This window comes from Mustela erminea, chromosome 16 (assembly GCF_009829155.1).
Source record: "Mustela erminea isolate mMusErm1 chromosome 16, mMusErm1.Pri, whole genome shotgun sequence".
Classification (NCBI taxonomy): Eukaryota; Metazoa; Chordata; class Mammalia; order Carnivora; family Mustelidae; genus Mustela; species Mustela erminea.
The window spans coordinates 53,706,469-53,723,721 of NC_045629.1; the positions used below are offsets into that span (position 1 = coordinate 53,706,469).

Below are 17,253 nucleotides of genomic sequence, written 5' to 3' on the forward strand. Positions count from 1 at the left end.
CAATACCCACGTTTATCCCTGGTTTCTAATAGGTACCATGGTTTGTGGCTGCCTAGAATAATGACTGCGTTTCCCAGTCTCCAGTAGAATAAGAGTGGCCAAGTTACTAAGCTCTGTCCCTTGAAGTACAAGCAGAAATGTCATGTGTAAATTTCAGAAAGCATCCTTTTCTTTCCTCTTCTTGCTAACTGGAACACAGACATTCTCAAGCTCAGCAGCCACTTGGAACATGTAGGGGAACCACATGTCAAGAATGGTAAAATGACAAGAAGCAAGTCTCCATCTCACGTGTTTATAGAATTGCTGTGTCTTCCTTGGACTTCTTAAGACTCAGGATTTGTTTATAGGAGAGAGAAATAAACGGTCTTTTCTAAGCCACTCTGAGTTTGGATTTTTTTTTTTTTCAATATTTTGGTTGTTTGTTTTGAAACTTGCAGCCAAACCTGATGTTAGTAGTTTGGTCCATTATTTTCTTTAGAAATCCTTCCAGGGGTGCCTGCATGGTTTAGTGGGTTAAGCGTCTGCCTTAGGCTCAGGTCATGATCTCAGGGTCCTGGGATTGAGCCCCACATTGCATTGGCTCTCTGCTCAGCAGGGGGCCTGCTTTTCCCCCTCTCTCTCTCTGCCTGACTCTCTGCCTACTTGTGATCTCTCCCTCTGTCAAATAAATAAAATCTTAAAAAAAAAAAAAAAAGAGAGAGAGAGAAGTCCTTCCAAATCCCTAAGACTGGGGTGAAAGCTCGTCTTTTTGCTCCTATATACTCCGTGTAAACATCTGTTAGAAAACTTACTCCATTTTATTATAATCATCTTTCTTACATAAAACATTCTTTGAAGGCAGAAACATGTCTTATTTATATGTCATTCATACTTACCCCTGAACTCTACCTGGGATAGTGTATGTGCACGTAGTATATCCTCAATAAATATTTAATTGAACAGTACTGGGTTAATGGTTAATGACCGGAACTAAAGTTCCTAATACAGTGTCATGGAATTAATTGTACCCTACAAAATTTGGGTTCAACCATCGCCAAAGACAAGGGAAGCTAGGGCAAAAATGAAATATTGGGACTTCATTAAGATCAAAAGCTTCTGCACAGCAAAGGAAACAGTTAACAAAACCAAAAGACAACTGACAGAATGGGAAAAGATATTTGCAAACAACATATCTGATAAAGGGCTAGTATCCAAAATCTATAAAGAACTTATCAAACTCAATACCCAAAGAACAAATAATCCAATCAAGAAATGGGCAAAGGACATGAACAGACATTTTTGTAAAGAAGACTTCCAGATGGCTAACAGGCACATGAAAAAGTGCTCCACATCACTCAGCAGCAGGGAAATACAAAGCAAAACCATAATGAGATACCACCTCACACCAGTCAGAATGGCTAAAATTAACAAGTCAGGGAATGACAGATACTGGCGAGGATGTGGAGAAAGGGGAACCCTCCTACACTGTTGGTGGGAATGCAAGCTGGTGCAGCTGCTCTGGAAAAAGAGCATAGAGGTTCCTCAAAAAGTTGAAAATAGAGCTACCCTATGACCCAGCAATCGCACTACTGGGTATTTACCCTAAAGATCCAAATGTAGTGATCTGAAGGGACACGTGCACCCGAATGTTTATAGCAGCAATGTCCACAATAGTCAAACTACAGAAAGAACCTAGATGTCCATCAACAGATGAATGGATAAAGAAAATGTGGGGTGTGTGTGTGTGTGTATGTATATATATTTATATAGGAATACTATATTTATATACGTGTATATATATATATGAATACTATGCAGCTATCAAAAGAAATGAAATCTTGCCATTTGTGATGACTTGGATGGAACTAGAAGGGTATTGTGTTTAGTGAAATAAGTTATTCAGAGAAAGACAATTATATGATCTCCCTGATATGAGGAAGTTGAGAGGCAACGTGGGGGGTTTGGGGGGTAGGAAAGGAATAAATGAAACAAGATGGGATTGGGAGGGAGACAAACCATAAGAGACTCAATCTCACAAAACAAACAGGGTTACCGGGGGGAGGGGTGTAGGGAGAGGGTGGTGGGGTTATGGATGTTGGGGAAGGTATGTGCTATGGTGAATGCTTTGAAGTGTAAACCCGGCGATTCATCGACCTGTACCCCTGGGGCTAATAATACATAATATGTTAGTAAAAAAAATTGGTTCAAGATCATGGGACACAGTACAGAGTCGATGCTCATAAAATATATGTGAAAAGGTTAGGTAAATACATACTGGCTTTCCTCCGCATGTTACTCAATGTAGATTTGCTTTGCTCAGAAGTAGTAGTGAATGATTTTTTTGTTACAGCTTTGGACATGATACTAATTTGTGCCAAGGAGCTTTTTTTAAAAATGCATACTATGGCCAATTAGGATCTTTGTTTTGATCTTTTTAGCATAAGTATATAAAACTAACTTAGAGCACAACTGATTGGCCATATGGAAAAAGAAATTGGTGCATCTAAAAACACTTTCTGTTCTTTCCCTGTATTCTGTGCTTCAGGGGATGAACATTGTATTGCTCTTTACACTTATTTTAAAGGTAAAGCATTCAGCTTATCATATGGTTGACTTAATTTTATCTTTTGTTTATAATATGTCTTATATTTTACAAAAAATATATTTGTCTATGTATTATACCATGACTAAACTGTTGACCTGGATGAAATATATTTATAAAAAGTCATATAGACTGTGTTCTATAGATATCATTTTATTTCTTTTCTTTATAGGTTATTTCAGACTGTAAGTGCATCATTCCAGCAACAAAGCTAAAAGTCCAATTCCCAGTGGTCTTATCTACTCAACCTACTCATTCCCTGTTCTGAAACCTAGAGAAGACTGCTCCACAAGACTCCTCCATAAATTGCTGCAATGTCTGTATCTAATTTATCGTGGTAAGTGAATCGCCTCCTAACCTAATCCGAATGCATGCATATTCTCAAGCCATATTTTGTGCGAAAGTTGTACTGTCAGAACTGGAGCAGAAAAAGAACTTTAAAAGTCTGGTTTCCAGAAATTGGTGTCCTGGATTAAGGTAAGGAAAGCTACCTAGAATTTAAACTTTAGCTCTTTCAGCACTGTGGTATCTGGGCACTCTGGAAAGGGTTCAAGCCTTTTGTGAATCCATAATTTCATAGGATGAAAGGTGACATCCTGTGCCTTTCTTTCCAGACATCCTACTGGAGAGATAAGTGGGAATTAAACACTCATTCAGTGGTCCTAGCTACTGTTACAATCCCAGCTACAGGAATAACAGGCTGTAAGGGAAGCTGTAAGAACTGGCTGGGTATTTTCTCATCAGTACTTTCTTTAGACTTCCTCTTTCAGCAGGTCTACCCAGACTATACTGAACAGAACTCTAATATGGAAGAGAAGACTCCCTTGTAGATTCATATCTTTAAATAGCTGGCATTTTGAATAATCCTTGACTTCCAGTTCATGTTTAAATGCTGTTTGTAATTTATAATAAGAAGTATGAAGATTTTTTTGACATATAATTAACTTTTCTGTGGCAACCAAGAGCAATACTAGTGGGGATGAATTGGAAGCCGTATTTTAGGACTTTGGATTTTTTTTTTAATAAATATAAAGAGCTGAATATATGTAAATATATAAATATAAATATATAAATATGTAAATATAAGAAAGACCTGGTAATCTTGCCCATTTTCATTGGAGCCTATCCCATCCTTGTCTTTGGTTTGTGCTGGAAATATATAGACAGCTTGAGAGACTGGTTTTTGCCGCTTAGCTCCATCTATTTATTTTTAGTTAAGTAAGAAATTTCTTTAGGGCAAAGGGTAAAATTATGTGTTTAGATGTAGAATAGGGATTCCAAAGGACCCAGTTTTTATGGACTCCCTAAAATACGTATCCTTGGATTCCCACTGGGTGCAAAGGATCTCAGTTTGAAAAAAGAAAAAAAAAAGAAATGAATTAAAGATGCTAAATTATATTCTGTAAAAATAAAAAAAATTATGAAATATTACTGTAAAACATATTATTAAAATAAAATCATTATTAAGATAAGAAAAAGAATTCCGTAGAATATGCGAACCCCTTCAGACCCAGAGAGAGATCAAGCATGAGCAGGGGGTGGGAGAGAAGCAGGCTTCCCGCTGAGCAGGGAGCCTAATGTGGGGCTCCATCCCAGAACCCTGGGATCATGACCTGAGCTGAAGGCTGACACTCAACCGACCGAGCCAACCAGGCCCCCCTTGGAAGATACTTTTTTGAAAAGGATTTTATTTATTTATTTGAGAGAGAGAGAGAAAGAGAGAGAGAGAGCACAAGCAGGGGATGGGGTGGGGAAGAGCAGAGGGAGAGGGAGAAGCAGACTTCCCAATGAGCAGGGAGCCCAACATGGGGCTTGATCCCAGGATCCCAAGATCATGATCGGAGCCAAAGACAGATGCTTTAACCATCTGAGCCATCCAGGTGCCCCCAAGCCCCTGGAAGATATTAAGGACACATTTATTTAAAGAAACTATACCCCTGGCAAATGCATGTGTTGGAGATGAATCTTTGAAAGTGGGCTGCATGCCAAAGAAGAAAGAAAAAGATGAAGGGGGGAGACAGGAAGGAGAATGGGGAGACGGGACAAACAAGAAGCAGGTGAGGGTGGAGGAAATTAAAACGCAGGTATGATTGTCGTATCTCAAGACAGGGTGTGGGTGGCCTGGCTCCCAGAATCGGGACAGGGCAAACATTTGAACCTGTTGGTGGTATGTATCTCAGTTAACATCTGACTGGATGTGATACAATAGGTCGGTCAAAAGCCATCCTTTCAATGGGATGTTAGGGCCATTCAAAACACAGTAAACTCCACTAAGCCAGGTGTCTAGCACAGCACTTAGAATTTAGTAGCTGTTCTATATGTTAATGCTGTGCAGATGGGTGAAAAAATGTAAAATAGGTAATTCAAAGGCAGATTAATACTTTAATTCTAAAAATTTTTTTGATGCTTACAGAATTCATATATCTGAAATTTGTTAGAATTCTTTCAGTCTTGCAGGTACAAATTTTACAGAAATAATTCATCCAGTTGTATCCTTAATTCTGACCACAACTAACGTTCCCCATTAGATTTCCATGCAGAAAGCTCTTAATTTCTTTTACCAGTGTTACTGCATTATACAACAGTGTGGAGTTTGGCTATAATGACATTAACTTGGTAAAATTATTATAGTCCATGGTCTGGCTCTCTGTTGTGAAATTCAGAAACTAAGACATGAAAATACCGACATTGGAAAAGAAACTGGTTTGACAGATTATTAACTTAAAATAAGAGATATAACTTTTAACTGCAAAAAATGCTTGATTTGGCCCCACCAGTGCATTCTGTTAACTGTTGTGGAAAACTCCATAGGACTCTGAGTTGGAGGACTGGCTGATGGTCGCATAATCATCTCAGGGAGCGTTCCGTGCTTCCGGTGTTTAAGGAAATCCAGATAGGGACAGGGAACACCTGGCGGGATCTGTCTGTCGGTAAGGATGTATCTGCCAGACGCTCCCATCTGTTTCTCAGGGCGGCTTCTTCACGTCTGGGAATTCGAGTAACCCTGTCAGTCTTGATCTCTGTGAGTCTTTTGAGTTCCACTTTTGCCAGACTCCCCTCCGTTTGGCTATCTCATTAATGTTAGCAGAGTTTATTGTCAAAACCCACTGGACTTTGAACCGTTTGGTCTACTTACTATGACATTGTATATATCTAACCATATTCATGTGTTGATTTGAAAAAGTTGACTCTGAAGCTTACTGGAAAGAGGGCCCTGCATACAACTGAAGAATTTAGAAATTCATGTTAACAACTATCCAAGCAATCCTCCCAGCTTCTAAATACCTAGTATAGGAAAATTATCTTTTTTTTACATGTTAAAAGAAATTTCCTTGCTCTAGTAGTTATGGGTATGGTATTTGAAAAAAATGTGAAATGATCTGGCCTTTTCATAGTGAATATCAAAAAGAAATACAATCTAGGAATTGCCCAAATTTCTAGGAAATGGTGCAGTGTGAATCAGGTAAGGAGACTGGTAAGAATTGATTATAAGAATCACATGGTAACATACAACAGATGTTTCATGAATCTTCCTGTTCAGTAAATAATTACCAGATGGAGGCAATGATTGAATTGACTTTGGTTGAGATAGAGACCAACGGATGTGCGGAATCATTGCAGACATCTGTGAACAGGTGACAGATTCCAGGCTATGATCTGAGGGAAAGGATTGTTGCTGGTAGCAGAGGTAATTAGCAGGAGACATGAGGAAGCAGAGAGAGTTGAAAAAGAGTGCTATTTCTATAGCACAAAGACGGAAATGGTATAATACCAAGGGGTACGTGAAAGGACTTTTAGTGCTTCTTCCCTGGTGACCATCTTCAACCTGTCTGTGTTTTAATATTTTGATAAGATTATATGTAATATACATAATGCATGTATATATAATGTATATGTGCATATAAATATAATGTTTGAAAAGATTCAATTTTTCTGACATGAAAGCCAAGTAAATATTACCAAGAATGAACATTTATGTGGCATTTACCTTGTACCAGACACTTTTTTAGACACTTTGTGGTTATTAACATACTTACCATACTCCACACAACCTTATTAGCAACGTAGTGTTGCTATTCACATTTCCACAAGCGGAGAATTTAGACACACAAACTTCAGTAGGAAGTTGCCCAATACGACACAGCCAGTAAGTGGCAGAGTTAGGCAATAGACGCAGACAGCCAGTTGGTACTCCTAACCACCAAGCTACCCATATAAAATGAACACTATCTGGTAAAGCGAGACCCTTTCTGTGTGCATGGGGCTTCACGGTGAGTGCCCTTGTTCCCATTTTCAACCAGAATGCTTCCCTTAATTTCCTCAATTATAGATATCCTGGGGCTTCTCTTGGAAGGAAGTGAGTGTCTGGACCTGGGAACCCTGTCAGGCACTGGAATAGTATTGAGGGTAGAGTGTGGAGGTAGTGGGTGAGCGCCCTCATTTCCTAGAGGAGGTGAAGAGCTTGTTGCCATCAGAAACTAAGGTGAACCTTCAACATTACATAAGGTGAGCTACCTAAAGGACCAAGTATGAATCTTAGTTCCACTTGTCATGTGACAGGCTAGAAATTGTCAGGTTTTCCTCATGATGCAGAGGAAGCACAACAGAGAGATACCGGCTTTTTGCTGTAATTCAACTAAAATGACTCTTCCCACTGTCCATCTCATAGAGACCCTCTGCTGCTAAGTCACGTACTTTCTCCTCCCCCCGGGCCCTGTACACCCTCAGCTCGCATTTACTAGCGGCACCGTATACCTGTCAGCCAGCGTTCGGAGGGGGAGCCTAATGGTGGCCTAACTGGTTTTGCCAACTGCCATCTTCTTGACACCAAATCATTTTCGTTGTGATGTCTGGGCGCACTTCAGCTTTTGTTCACCGCGTCTTAAACACTCGCACCTGAGAGAGGTGAAGGTCATTGAACTAGAGCCAGGGAAAAAGAAGACACTGGATGAATGAAAGTAAGAGGCCAAGTAACCAGTCACAATCTATTGAGCGTCCATAATATTCTGTGTCCTGGGCTCACTACAGGGATGCTGTCTTAATGGGAAGTAATGACTCTTCTTATAGTAACTCATCTCTTAGCCAAGAAGACTAAATAATCAAATAACTGACTTAATGTAGTAAGTGCTCTAAAAGGTACTTTCAGGGTGGGGTACCTCAGCAGCTCAGTCTGTTGAGCTGCCGACTCGTGGTTTTGACTCGGGTCATGATCTTGGGGTGGTGGGATCAAGCCCTGCGTCAGGCTCCACACTCAGCGGGAAGTCTGCTTCAGGATTCTCTCTTTCCCTCTGCCCCTTCCCCCATGCTCTCTCCCTCTCTCTAAAACAAACAAATTAATCTTTAAAAGAAATATTTAAAAATAAGTAAAAGGTATGTCTAGGATATTGGGGGAAACGAAATGGCTATTTGTTTCTCCTATAAGGGAAGAAATGGTTTATTATTCAGGAGTACAAATATGTCTCTTGTATTTACTTCTAAAAATAAAGGAATATGGCTAATTATGAAGAGTCAAACACTATCAAAAAATGTAAAGCAGCAGTTAAAAAAAACAAAAAAGACCAAAATCTTACTATACGTAGAAAGCCACAGTTATAAATGCTGAGACATATTCTTTTCTACTTATACTCACAAAGTTTTGCCAAACTGAACTCAAGCCATGGATGGTATTTTCCCATCTTCCATTGTCACTGTGTAATTTCCGTGGTCCTCTCTCTGATGGCTCTGGAGCAACAGAATCCTGTGTAAAGGCTGGGTCACACTCTGTGGGAGTAGCATTATTTATTTCACTCATTTGGATTGTACCTTTTCTAATTTTCACTTTGCTATTGTAAGTATTTCTCTTGTGAGGAGAATTAATGACTACTGGTGGGTCACAAGGTACTGTCATTCAGATCCCTGGTGAGGCCCTATGTTGTAGCTCTCTGGATTGCAGACATCAAGGCTAGGGAGAAAATAGGTGTTTCTGAGAAAGTGTCTTATCAACTCATCTTTTTTTTTTACTTTAGGAAAGGACCTGTCTTGTACACTAGCTATTTTACCAGATTTAGTTCCTTATAAATACTGAAGATGTGCTAATCAAGGAAGTATTTACTTATAGCTGATTAATAGAGTTTTATTAAAAGTCAACAAATCATTCATTCCATCATGGATGTCCATAGTTTGGAAATATAGTAATGTCTGAGTTATGTAAGTTATTGATGTATTGTCTAAATTTAGTGGTGGTAAATGATCTCTATTAAATATAAATATAGTATAAAATATTATTGTAAATGCTGGCAATTACAGTAATGCTAATAGGGGGTGAAAACTAATTTGACTTATCTTCTTTATCCAAAAGTAATAGTGTGTTAGAACTCTAGAAATGAGAAAGATGCAAAATTAGAAGTGTAGATACTTTTCTTTGTCAGAATATTCACATTATAATATTTTTATTTAAGTTCTTTAGTGAATAAAAGAAAAAGTGAATCCTCCTATACCATTCTTCGGCACCGGTATTTAGGAGGTATTTAGGTATTTAGGTATTTAGGAGGTATTTAGGAGGAAAACAAGATTCTGGAGAGACAGAAGCAGTCTGTTTATACCAAAGACAGGGGAAAAGTCAGAATCTTTTCTCAAAGGTTGCTTTAACTGTGATTCTGCAAAGTACTTTTCCTATTTACACTGTTAAGTGGCAGGCTCTCAGGGGCAACATTTGCAGTGGCAGAGGAGGTAGAGGCTTGATCTATCTCTTTCTGAAGGGCTCAGAACTCACAGGGGGAGAAATATGGATAAGTAGAGAGATTGCAAAGGGCCATTTTTTACCCTGTGTTGTGTAGTAGAGGGTAAAAGGCAGAATTGTCAATAGTCTGTTATGGGGAGAGAGTGAGAGAGAGAAGTTTAGACATAAATATAATGCTAGTGTTTCTAACTGAAAGATGAGATTTTCTGAGCGATAGGAAGAACTTAGGTGGCGAAATACTGTGTTTTCCAGAATGTAAGTGCATGTTGAATGAATGACTGTTATATTAAGGGGCTGGAAAGAGAGAATGGGTTTGCAAGCCTTAAATTTAAGAATCCTCGTGTGAGGGGATGTTCAGCTGGTAAAGGAGCAGATCCAGAACACAGAAGAGTAATTGAGTATAGGAGAGTATGAAGAGCAGATGACTTAGGAGAAGAAGGGGAAAGAATAAAATAGCCAAAAATGAAAATTCAAGAGGAATTAAAATATGTCTTCAAAATCACATAATACTTTAAGTGTGGTGATGAAAGTCAGTTTACCAAATTCTGAAAAATTTTAGTACGTCTTTGTAGTCATAATATGCCTTTTCAAATAGAAATCCCTTCATTATTAACACAATCCTATTTTGATTTGGGCTTGACACTTGAAGTAAGCACATTATATTTTTAGCATCCTTGATCATATCTGGCTTTGAGCTATGTGCCTTTAGTAATGGCTTTTTAAAAATTAAACTTTTATAGGAAACCTTCTGGATATTTTTTCTCCATGTAGCAACCTCAAATGATTTCTCCTTGAATAATCAGATAATTAGTAAGACAGAATATTTTATTTTTGTTCTTAAACATTTGTGCCAACTAGACACAAATCACATTTTGAAGAAAATCGGTAAATTTTGGTCAGCTTAGAGGAGTCTATTTTCTTGTAGAGTTAATGAATTTGGGTTGTGGTTTCAATTCCCACAGAGACCGGTTAGTTCTACTCTCTTCCGTGGCCAGAGCCTACACCTGTAACCTTGACCAGCCCTCCTTCCCAGGCTTGCCACTGGTCACAAGTCATTAGAAACAGGTGATTGATTATCACTAATTCACAGTCTGTATTGGAAAAATGTATAAACACCAAAGTCAAGTACTCTTCAGGGATTGATGATGGACCGTAGCATTTTCCTTTTGAATGTCATCCAGGTCTATAAACTTGCTTTGAAATAGGTCTTTTCATCATTCTCCGGGGGATTATAATATACTTTCTTATGAAAGAACTACAATAAATACTTAAAGCAATATTTCCTTCGACTGTAGAAGATTTAACATAAACCTGGGCAGTTCATTTCAACCCTTAAAGTCTAGAGTTACTAAACATTAGCCCTTTTTGGACTTGAATAATTAAGATAAAGGCCAGTGAATGGTCTACAAGATAATTCTAATTATTAAAAGTTATGTAGACTAAGGTATGATATTTTCAGCATGATCAAAATTATATTTGTAATCTTAAACATCATTTGCTGTTGGTGCATAAAATTTTCAGGGACCATTTCATCCTGGTATATATCCCCCCATTATCTTTTTTTGTTTGTTTGCTTATTGGGTTTTATTTTTTATTTGTTCTCAATTGGGTGGTCACTAAAAGGATTATATGTATTTATTTATACTTGGTTTTATGTTCTTTTTTTTTAAAGAATAGGTTTATTATAAGTTTTATAGGACTTTAAAAGTAATTCCTATACAGTTAAAGAGGTGGAGTAGTATAGTTTAGTTTTATCTAGACTAGCAGTACATTTTTATGTAAATTAGAAAATGTTTTCTTGCATTTATATTCATTCATGTCTTCATTCAGCATGCACTTTTCAGTGCCTACAATGTGTAGTTTGCAATGCTGTGGATAGGATAGAATGATGAATGCAATGGAAGTCCCTCCTTTCATTAAGCTTACATTCTAGGGCTGAAGACAGACAGATATAAACAGATAAGCAAATACGTTTTAGAATACGAGAAAGTAATAAATTTATTTTGAAGAATAACCCAGCAGAATAAAAAGGGGAGTGGGGAAGTGGCCAAGGAAAGCTTCTTGAGCAGGGTGACATTTAAGCAGAGAGAAAATAAGCAATACAAGTCTCAGCAGAAAACCATTTCAGGCAGAAAAACAGGAAGGACAAAGGCTCTGAGACTGAAATGTACCTGCTGTGTTTGAGGAAACACCAAGGAGGCTGGTTTGATAGAAAGAACCAGTAGAAGAGAGAATGCCAGGACCTGAGCTTGTAGAGGTAGAGGGGGACATGTAGATCATTAGAAAGACAGGATTATATTCTAAATGCGATAGGAAACTTTGCCCTCACTGACCATTTTACAGGAGAAAATTTATCTAAAATGTAAATTTAGTGAAATTTAGTAATGGCAAGAATTGCATGTTGATCTTATTTCTTGATCTTATATCTATTTCGAAAGGAGTTCTCTGTGATCTTCAAATTTTATGAAAACAATTCATACTGTATTCTTAATATAAACACTCAGCAGATGATTAATAGGAAAGAATGTTCTGTAATACATTGTAATAATGAAAGAAAAAAAGTAAATGAGAAACCTTTTTCATGAATATAGCCTGTGTCTCATTATCATCCATTTAAAAAGATTCAACAAATCTGATACATCTGAATAATTAGGGACATGATATAAAGGATATTTTATCAATAAAAATATTCTATATTATGTTAAGGAGTTTTAGAGATCAGTGAACGTTTTTGTAAATTGTGGAAATTGAAAATATATTATCCATTATCCAACTTATAGTTCACTTATATTTTTAAATCTCTCACCATCATAAACTTTAAGGCTAATTCCAATATATAAACATAAAAGTACATTAATCAATGAAGTGTCTCCTCTACATTGGTTGTTTAATGTGTGTGTAGTTTCAGCGAGCAACCAGATGACATAGAGTATCTGTCCAAGTGATCACATGGGTTCTAGAGAGAACACTGCCATAACATTTCCATGTGTCCTTCCTTGGAAAAGAAATTCACCTTTATTCGAAGACTGTTACCTTTCTACACTTTTTGTGATAAAATATGTTTTGCTTTATGGCACTGATTATAGATAGAAGTTAGGTTATTTCTCTTTATATCTTCACCTGGCAAAATAAAAATTGGAAATACAACCTTGATCCCATTCCTCTTGTGTGTGTGTGTGTGTGTGTGTGTGTGTGTGTGTGAATTGCAAAATCAGAAAGTCTGGAACTTTCGGTGGACTGGGAATTTTTCAACTGGCTCTAATCCAAGATACTAATTGTCAGTGGTACATGATCCAGATCAGAGAAGGAATCATCCATGGATATCGGCCACCTCCCTTTGGACTGTGGGGTTGTGGATTTAGTGTTTGAGAAAGCTTACAAATGACTTGATTACCTACAGTGGGATAAAATGGTCTCAGAAGCATATAATAATATTATTTTACTAGATGTGGGCAAGCCCTGTCTATGTAAGGAGGCGTGGCTAATCCCTCCTTCTTCCTGGAGGCATCATTACCATATGTGGTCCAGGAATTCCCTCTATAGGGTTATAATGACTTCTCTCCTGCTGTTTATTTTTAGTCATGTTTAACATTTATGCATTTCCTTCTCTTCTTAATAAGTACATGTTCTTTATCGGATAACATTACAGTTTTCCTCCTGGCGATTCAGCAAACTCATTTTTTATTATGGGCAAAATAGGCTCATTGCTCAGTGCTGTTTGTTAAGGCTCCTCCTAAGTAATAAGACTATTTATATTTCATAAAAAGTAGCCTTGAGCCTTTGGATGTGTTTTGATTACCCAGAATTTGGAAAGTCAAATGCTCTCACATTCCCATTTGCAGAGGTCACATCACTGATATTTGGTGAGATGAAATAATCTATTAATTATAGATACCAAGTTGAACGGAAGTGAAAATTTTCCTTTCATCTCGGTCTGCTTAGGTTAAATGGTGCTTGAATTTATAACGTCAGTGCTAAGTTAGTATTCAGAGCAGCAGGGACTGAAAACCCTCCCCTGCCGGAGCCAGTGCACCAGGGCTCCCTGCTGCTGCTGAGAGCTTGTGGTAGAAGGCTGAAGTTCTGAGACATTCACCATCTTTTCTGACTGATAAATTTCATGTAGGAGAGCTATTATTGTTCCAGATGGTTTTTCAGCTTTATGCACACTAGCTTCGCAGACTCCTGCTGTAATCGAAAATTGGTTTTATGCCAACATTTGACAAAGAAATTAGATGAAGTTAAACTACTCTTTGGTTTTAGATAACTGATACAAAGTGCCTTTGTGGCTATGACAGAAAAAGTTGAAATTCAAACTAAGTGGTGTCCTTGGGTGCATTCTCATTTAGACCTTTCCCCTGAGGTTTGTATAATATCATAAAATTGCATTCAGATACAGAATGTGCATAACATCAGGCTCACTGAAATTTTGATGATCCCCTTCAAATCCGTATTATTCTTTTTAGTTTTTTTTTTCTTTTTCAAGTGTATTTAAATTCCAGTTAGTTAACATACAGGATAATATTAGTTTCAGGTATAGAGTTTAGTGCTTTATCACTTAAGTACAACACCCAGTGCTCCTTACGACAAGTGCTCCCCTCAATATCCATCACCCTCTTACCCCATCTACCACCCACACCCCTCCAGCAACCTCTGTTTCTTCTCTACACTTAAGAGTCTCTAAGGTTGGCTACTGTCTCTCTTTTTCTTTTCAGTGTTTTTTGGGGAAACTGGCTAGATATTTGAAGTAACTGTAAGGATGATGATATGAAAGGATTTAAAAGGCATTTGCTTGCATGGTGAGAGCATTCATTATGTTTATTACTTTTAGGTTCTTACAAGCTGAATAAGAGAAAGTTGTTTTCTTGAAGTGAGAATTTTCTTGATATCCCTCCTTGTTTTTTTCCAAATTTGGCATTTGGAGAATAAAACAGGCATATAAAAGGCTTATTATATTTGGCAAGTTGTAAATATGATCGATGGAAGGTAAGCATTGAGTTATAGCTGTTACCAGAAGATGTGTGATGAGATAAGTGAAACCTCAGCTTCCTAGTTAGAATGCGCCTTGACGGCCACCTGCTAAAACAGGGATGAGGTCATCCCACATGTTGTTGGCACCTGACACTCAAGGATGCTGTGCACTGATGAATGGCTGAATTCACCAGACCAGAGCACGTGGTCTGACTCTCCAGCCAGGCATTGTAATGGGGAGTGTATTTATAGAATAGGTGGGAAGATTTGGGTTAAAAAAACAAATAAACAAACAAACAAAAAAAACCCTACATGGGAACAGGAGATGAAGTGATTCAACTGTTATAGGGTTATTCTGTGTCTAAAGTATGCAGATGTTTGTTACTGAACACTGAAGAGTTTTGTGGATATATCTTCAACTCTATATTAGAGCTATGGCTCATTTGAGCTGAGGTAGGAACTTTTCTGTGTTTAAGAAAATAAAATAGCCCTGTTCCTATTCTTTACTATTGATTTTTTTACACTTTGGAGAAATTTCCTCAATTCTGTGTTCTGAAATGTGCCCATTTTAACTGCTTCTGCCTTTTTTCATCATCATCAATTATTGGCTGTCATTGACAGGACATGTGCCTAAAATAATAGAGTATTTTCTAGAGGGAAGCTGTGAGGTCACATAGGGCATTGGTTACAAAGCAGGGCTTCATGGACAAAGGCCAGTCAGTGGCAAAGCATCCCATTACAAAATAAAAGGAAAAAAAAAAAGAGAGAGAGAAAGATAATATTGCTCTGATTTTGCTAAATTTCTTTCTTTAGCCTGAAATGATGAACTGCATGATTACTTGGTATTAGAATAGTCTTTCATGAGATGAAGGTGATAATAAATGACAATTATTATCCCCGATTGATAAAAGCAGAAGTGTTTAGCTCAAAAGTCTTCATTTTTTTTGAAGACTCCACTTTTAATTTTCATATTTATGGTTCTATAAAATTAAGAGTCTGGGAACTACTTATCTAGTTTGATTAATTACCCAAACCGTGAATCCCATCAACAGAAACCCCAACAAGTGGCCCCCAGCCTTTTCTGAAAACCCTTCCTATGAGTTCTTAGCCTCCATTATGATCTTGGGTTTTTCTGCTACAAATTTTTGTTTATATTGGATCTACGGTGACTACTTTAGTTACTGCCTTCTTTTTATTTTACCCAAATCCATATGTGCTATGTCTAATATAACATTTTCCCAAACGTCTTCTGAAGACCACTGATTTCATGATATGTGTTAAAAGGTATCATGAGAAAAGGTGGGGGAGACCACAGTCAAGTTATTTGGGGAAGTGGTAGTTCAAACAGTAGATTATTTAATTTCATTACTTTACAAATTCTTTATTGGGCTGAGTCATTCAATAAATATTTATTGAGCATCTACTACATGTCAGGCAGTGTTCTATATTCTGATCTATACAGGAGATATTTAAGAGAAAGATAAAATAATCTGGGTCTCCCAAATTTAGACTGTGGAATCTTTTTTTCTTTCTCGTAGTTGGTGTTATTGGGGGCAGCACTAAAATTATTGGATAAAATTTGTATCTTCTTCCCCTCATCTCCCTTTCTTTACATTTTCTCAAATTAAACCTGTTGATTCCTTTAACCTTCAATTCCATGATTTTCAGACCCTTCTACTCTACTCTGGACATGTCTTAGTTTCTCTTTGATTCTATTAAAAATCTGGTAATAACACAAAAGTCAGGTTTGGTTTGACGTAGTATAGCATGGGATCCTTATGTTCTTTTTCTGGCTCTATATTCCTATAAGTGCAGGACAAATTCATTTTTGTTTTGTTTTTGTCAGTTTTATCATGTGGTTATCAAATATGAGCTCAAATTCCATAATGAGCACATATCTATATCAAGCATCATCTTGTTAGAACCAGCCCATCAACCCTGTCTTGTTAAGATCTTTTTGGAAATTTGTTCATTGGACTTTCAAGAAAAGCTGCCCACTCAAGTCTATCTTAAGTAGGGACAGGTTATTGTAAGAATAACTCTAGAATAATGAGGACATGCATCTCAGTCACACAGGCAAGGTTTCTGTACTGCAGAAACAGCAGCCCAAGAAAGTGTCAGGGGAACACGAGACCCCTGTACCATTGGGTCACACAGAATTGAGAGTGTGGTTCAGGAACTGAAGGCTGGTTAGAATGCTCTAGTGAATGTCGTCTCATTGCCTCCAGGAGCAAAACTTTATTGATCTCTTTTCCTGTTCTTTGGCATTAGTCTGATTTACTGATGCCTTTCTTTGGGGCCTTCCGATTCTATATCTGCTAGCCCTGCCGAGGTCTTGCCATATTTCAAGCTCAAGAGTTGGCCAATTTGGTACACTGCAGTCTTGTGCAATAGCTTTCTGTCTGTCAAGCGTCCTTCTACTATGCAGTTCTGATTTACTGTATTGCTTATAGCGCAGTTTTGATTTCTTAGTATAGCTCTCTTGGAGCTGATCAGGGGAAATTAATCATAAATAAAACCACAAGTAAACTAAATAGTAAGTAGTATAGACTACTGAATGGTTCTTAAAATGTGGTCCCTGGGCTGTCAGAGTCCGCATCAGCTGGGAATATGTTAGAGGCTCCACCCTAATCCTACTGAATCAGAAATTCTGGGGCTGGGATCCAGCAGTCTGCATTTTACCAAGCCCTCCAGGTGATTCTGATGCAAGGAGAACAGATGGCATAAAATTGTCTCCTTGGAGTCTAGATTTATAGTATGCTTACAAAAAAAAATTACTTTGAGAATAATTGATATGCAGAAAATCTTTCTGATTATATTTAACTAACAGTTTCAGCTTTTTTTTTTTAATTTTATTTTTGCCAGGAGAAGAATATTGTCAGCATATAAGATCATGCTTTTTTCTTTTAGCTATGACTTACAACTGATGTAAACTTGGAACCAGTTTTTTGGTATACAAATTAAAAACAGTAATTCTTATTCCTTA

The 17,253-nt window shown here is 37.5% G+C and overlaps 1 protein-coding gene across 6 annotated transcripts in view; it reads left to right on the forward strand.

Moving 5' to 3' along the window:
• The window catches only part of OXR1 (oxidation resistance 1), a 439,603-nt gene that overhangs the window by 84,127 nt on the left and 338,223 nt on the right, over window positions 1–17,253 (forward strand). For all 6 annotated transcript variants that reach the window (XM_032316807.1, XM_032316810.1, XM_032316802.1 and 3 more), the window contains exon 2: window positions 2,754–2,918. In XM_032316807.1, the coding sequence (XP_032172698.1) occupies window positions 2,896–2,918 (23 nt within the window). In that variant the 5' untranslated portion in view covers window positions 2,754–2,895. The remainder of the gene's footprint in view (window positions 1–2,753; window positions 2,919–17,253) is intronic.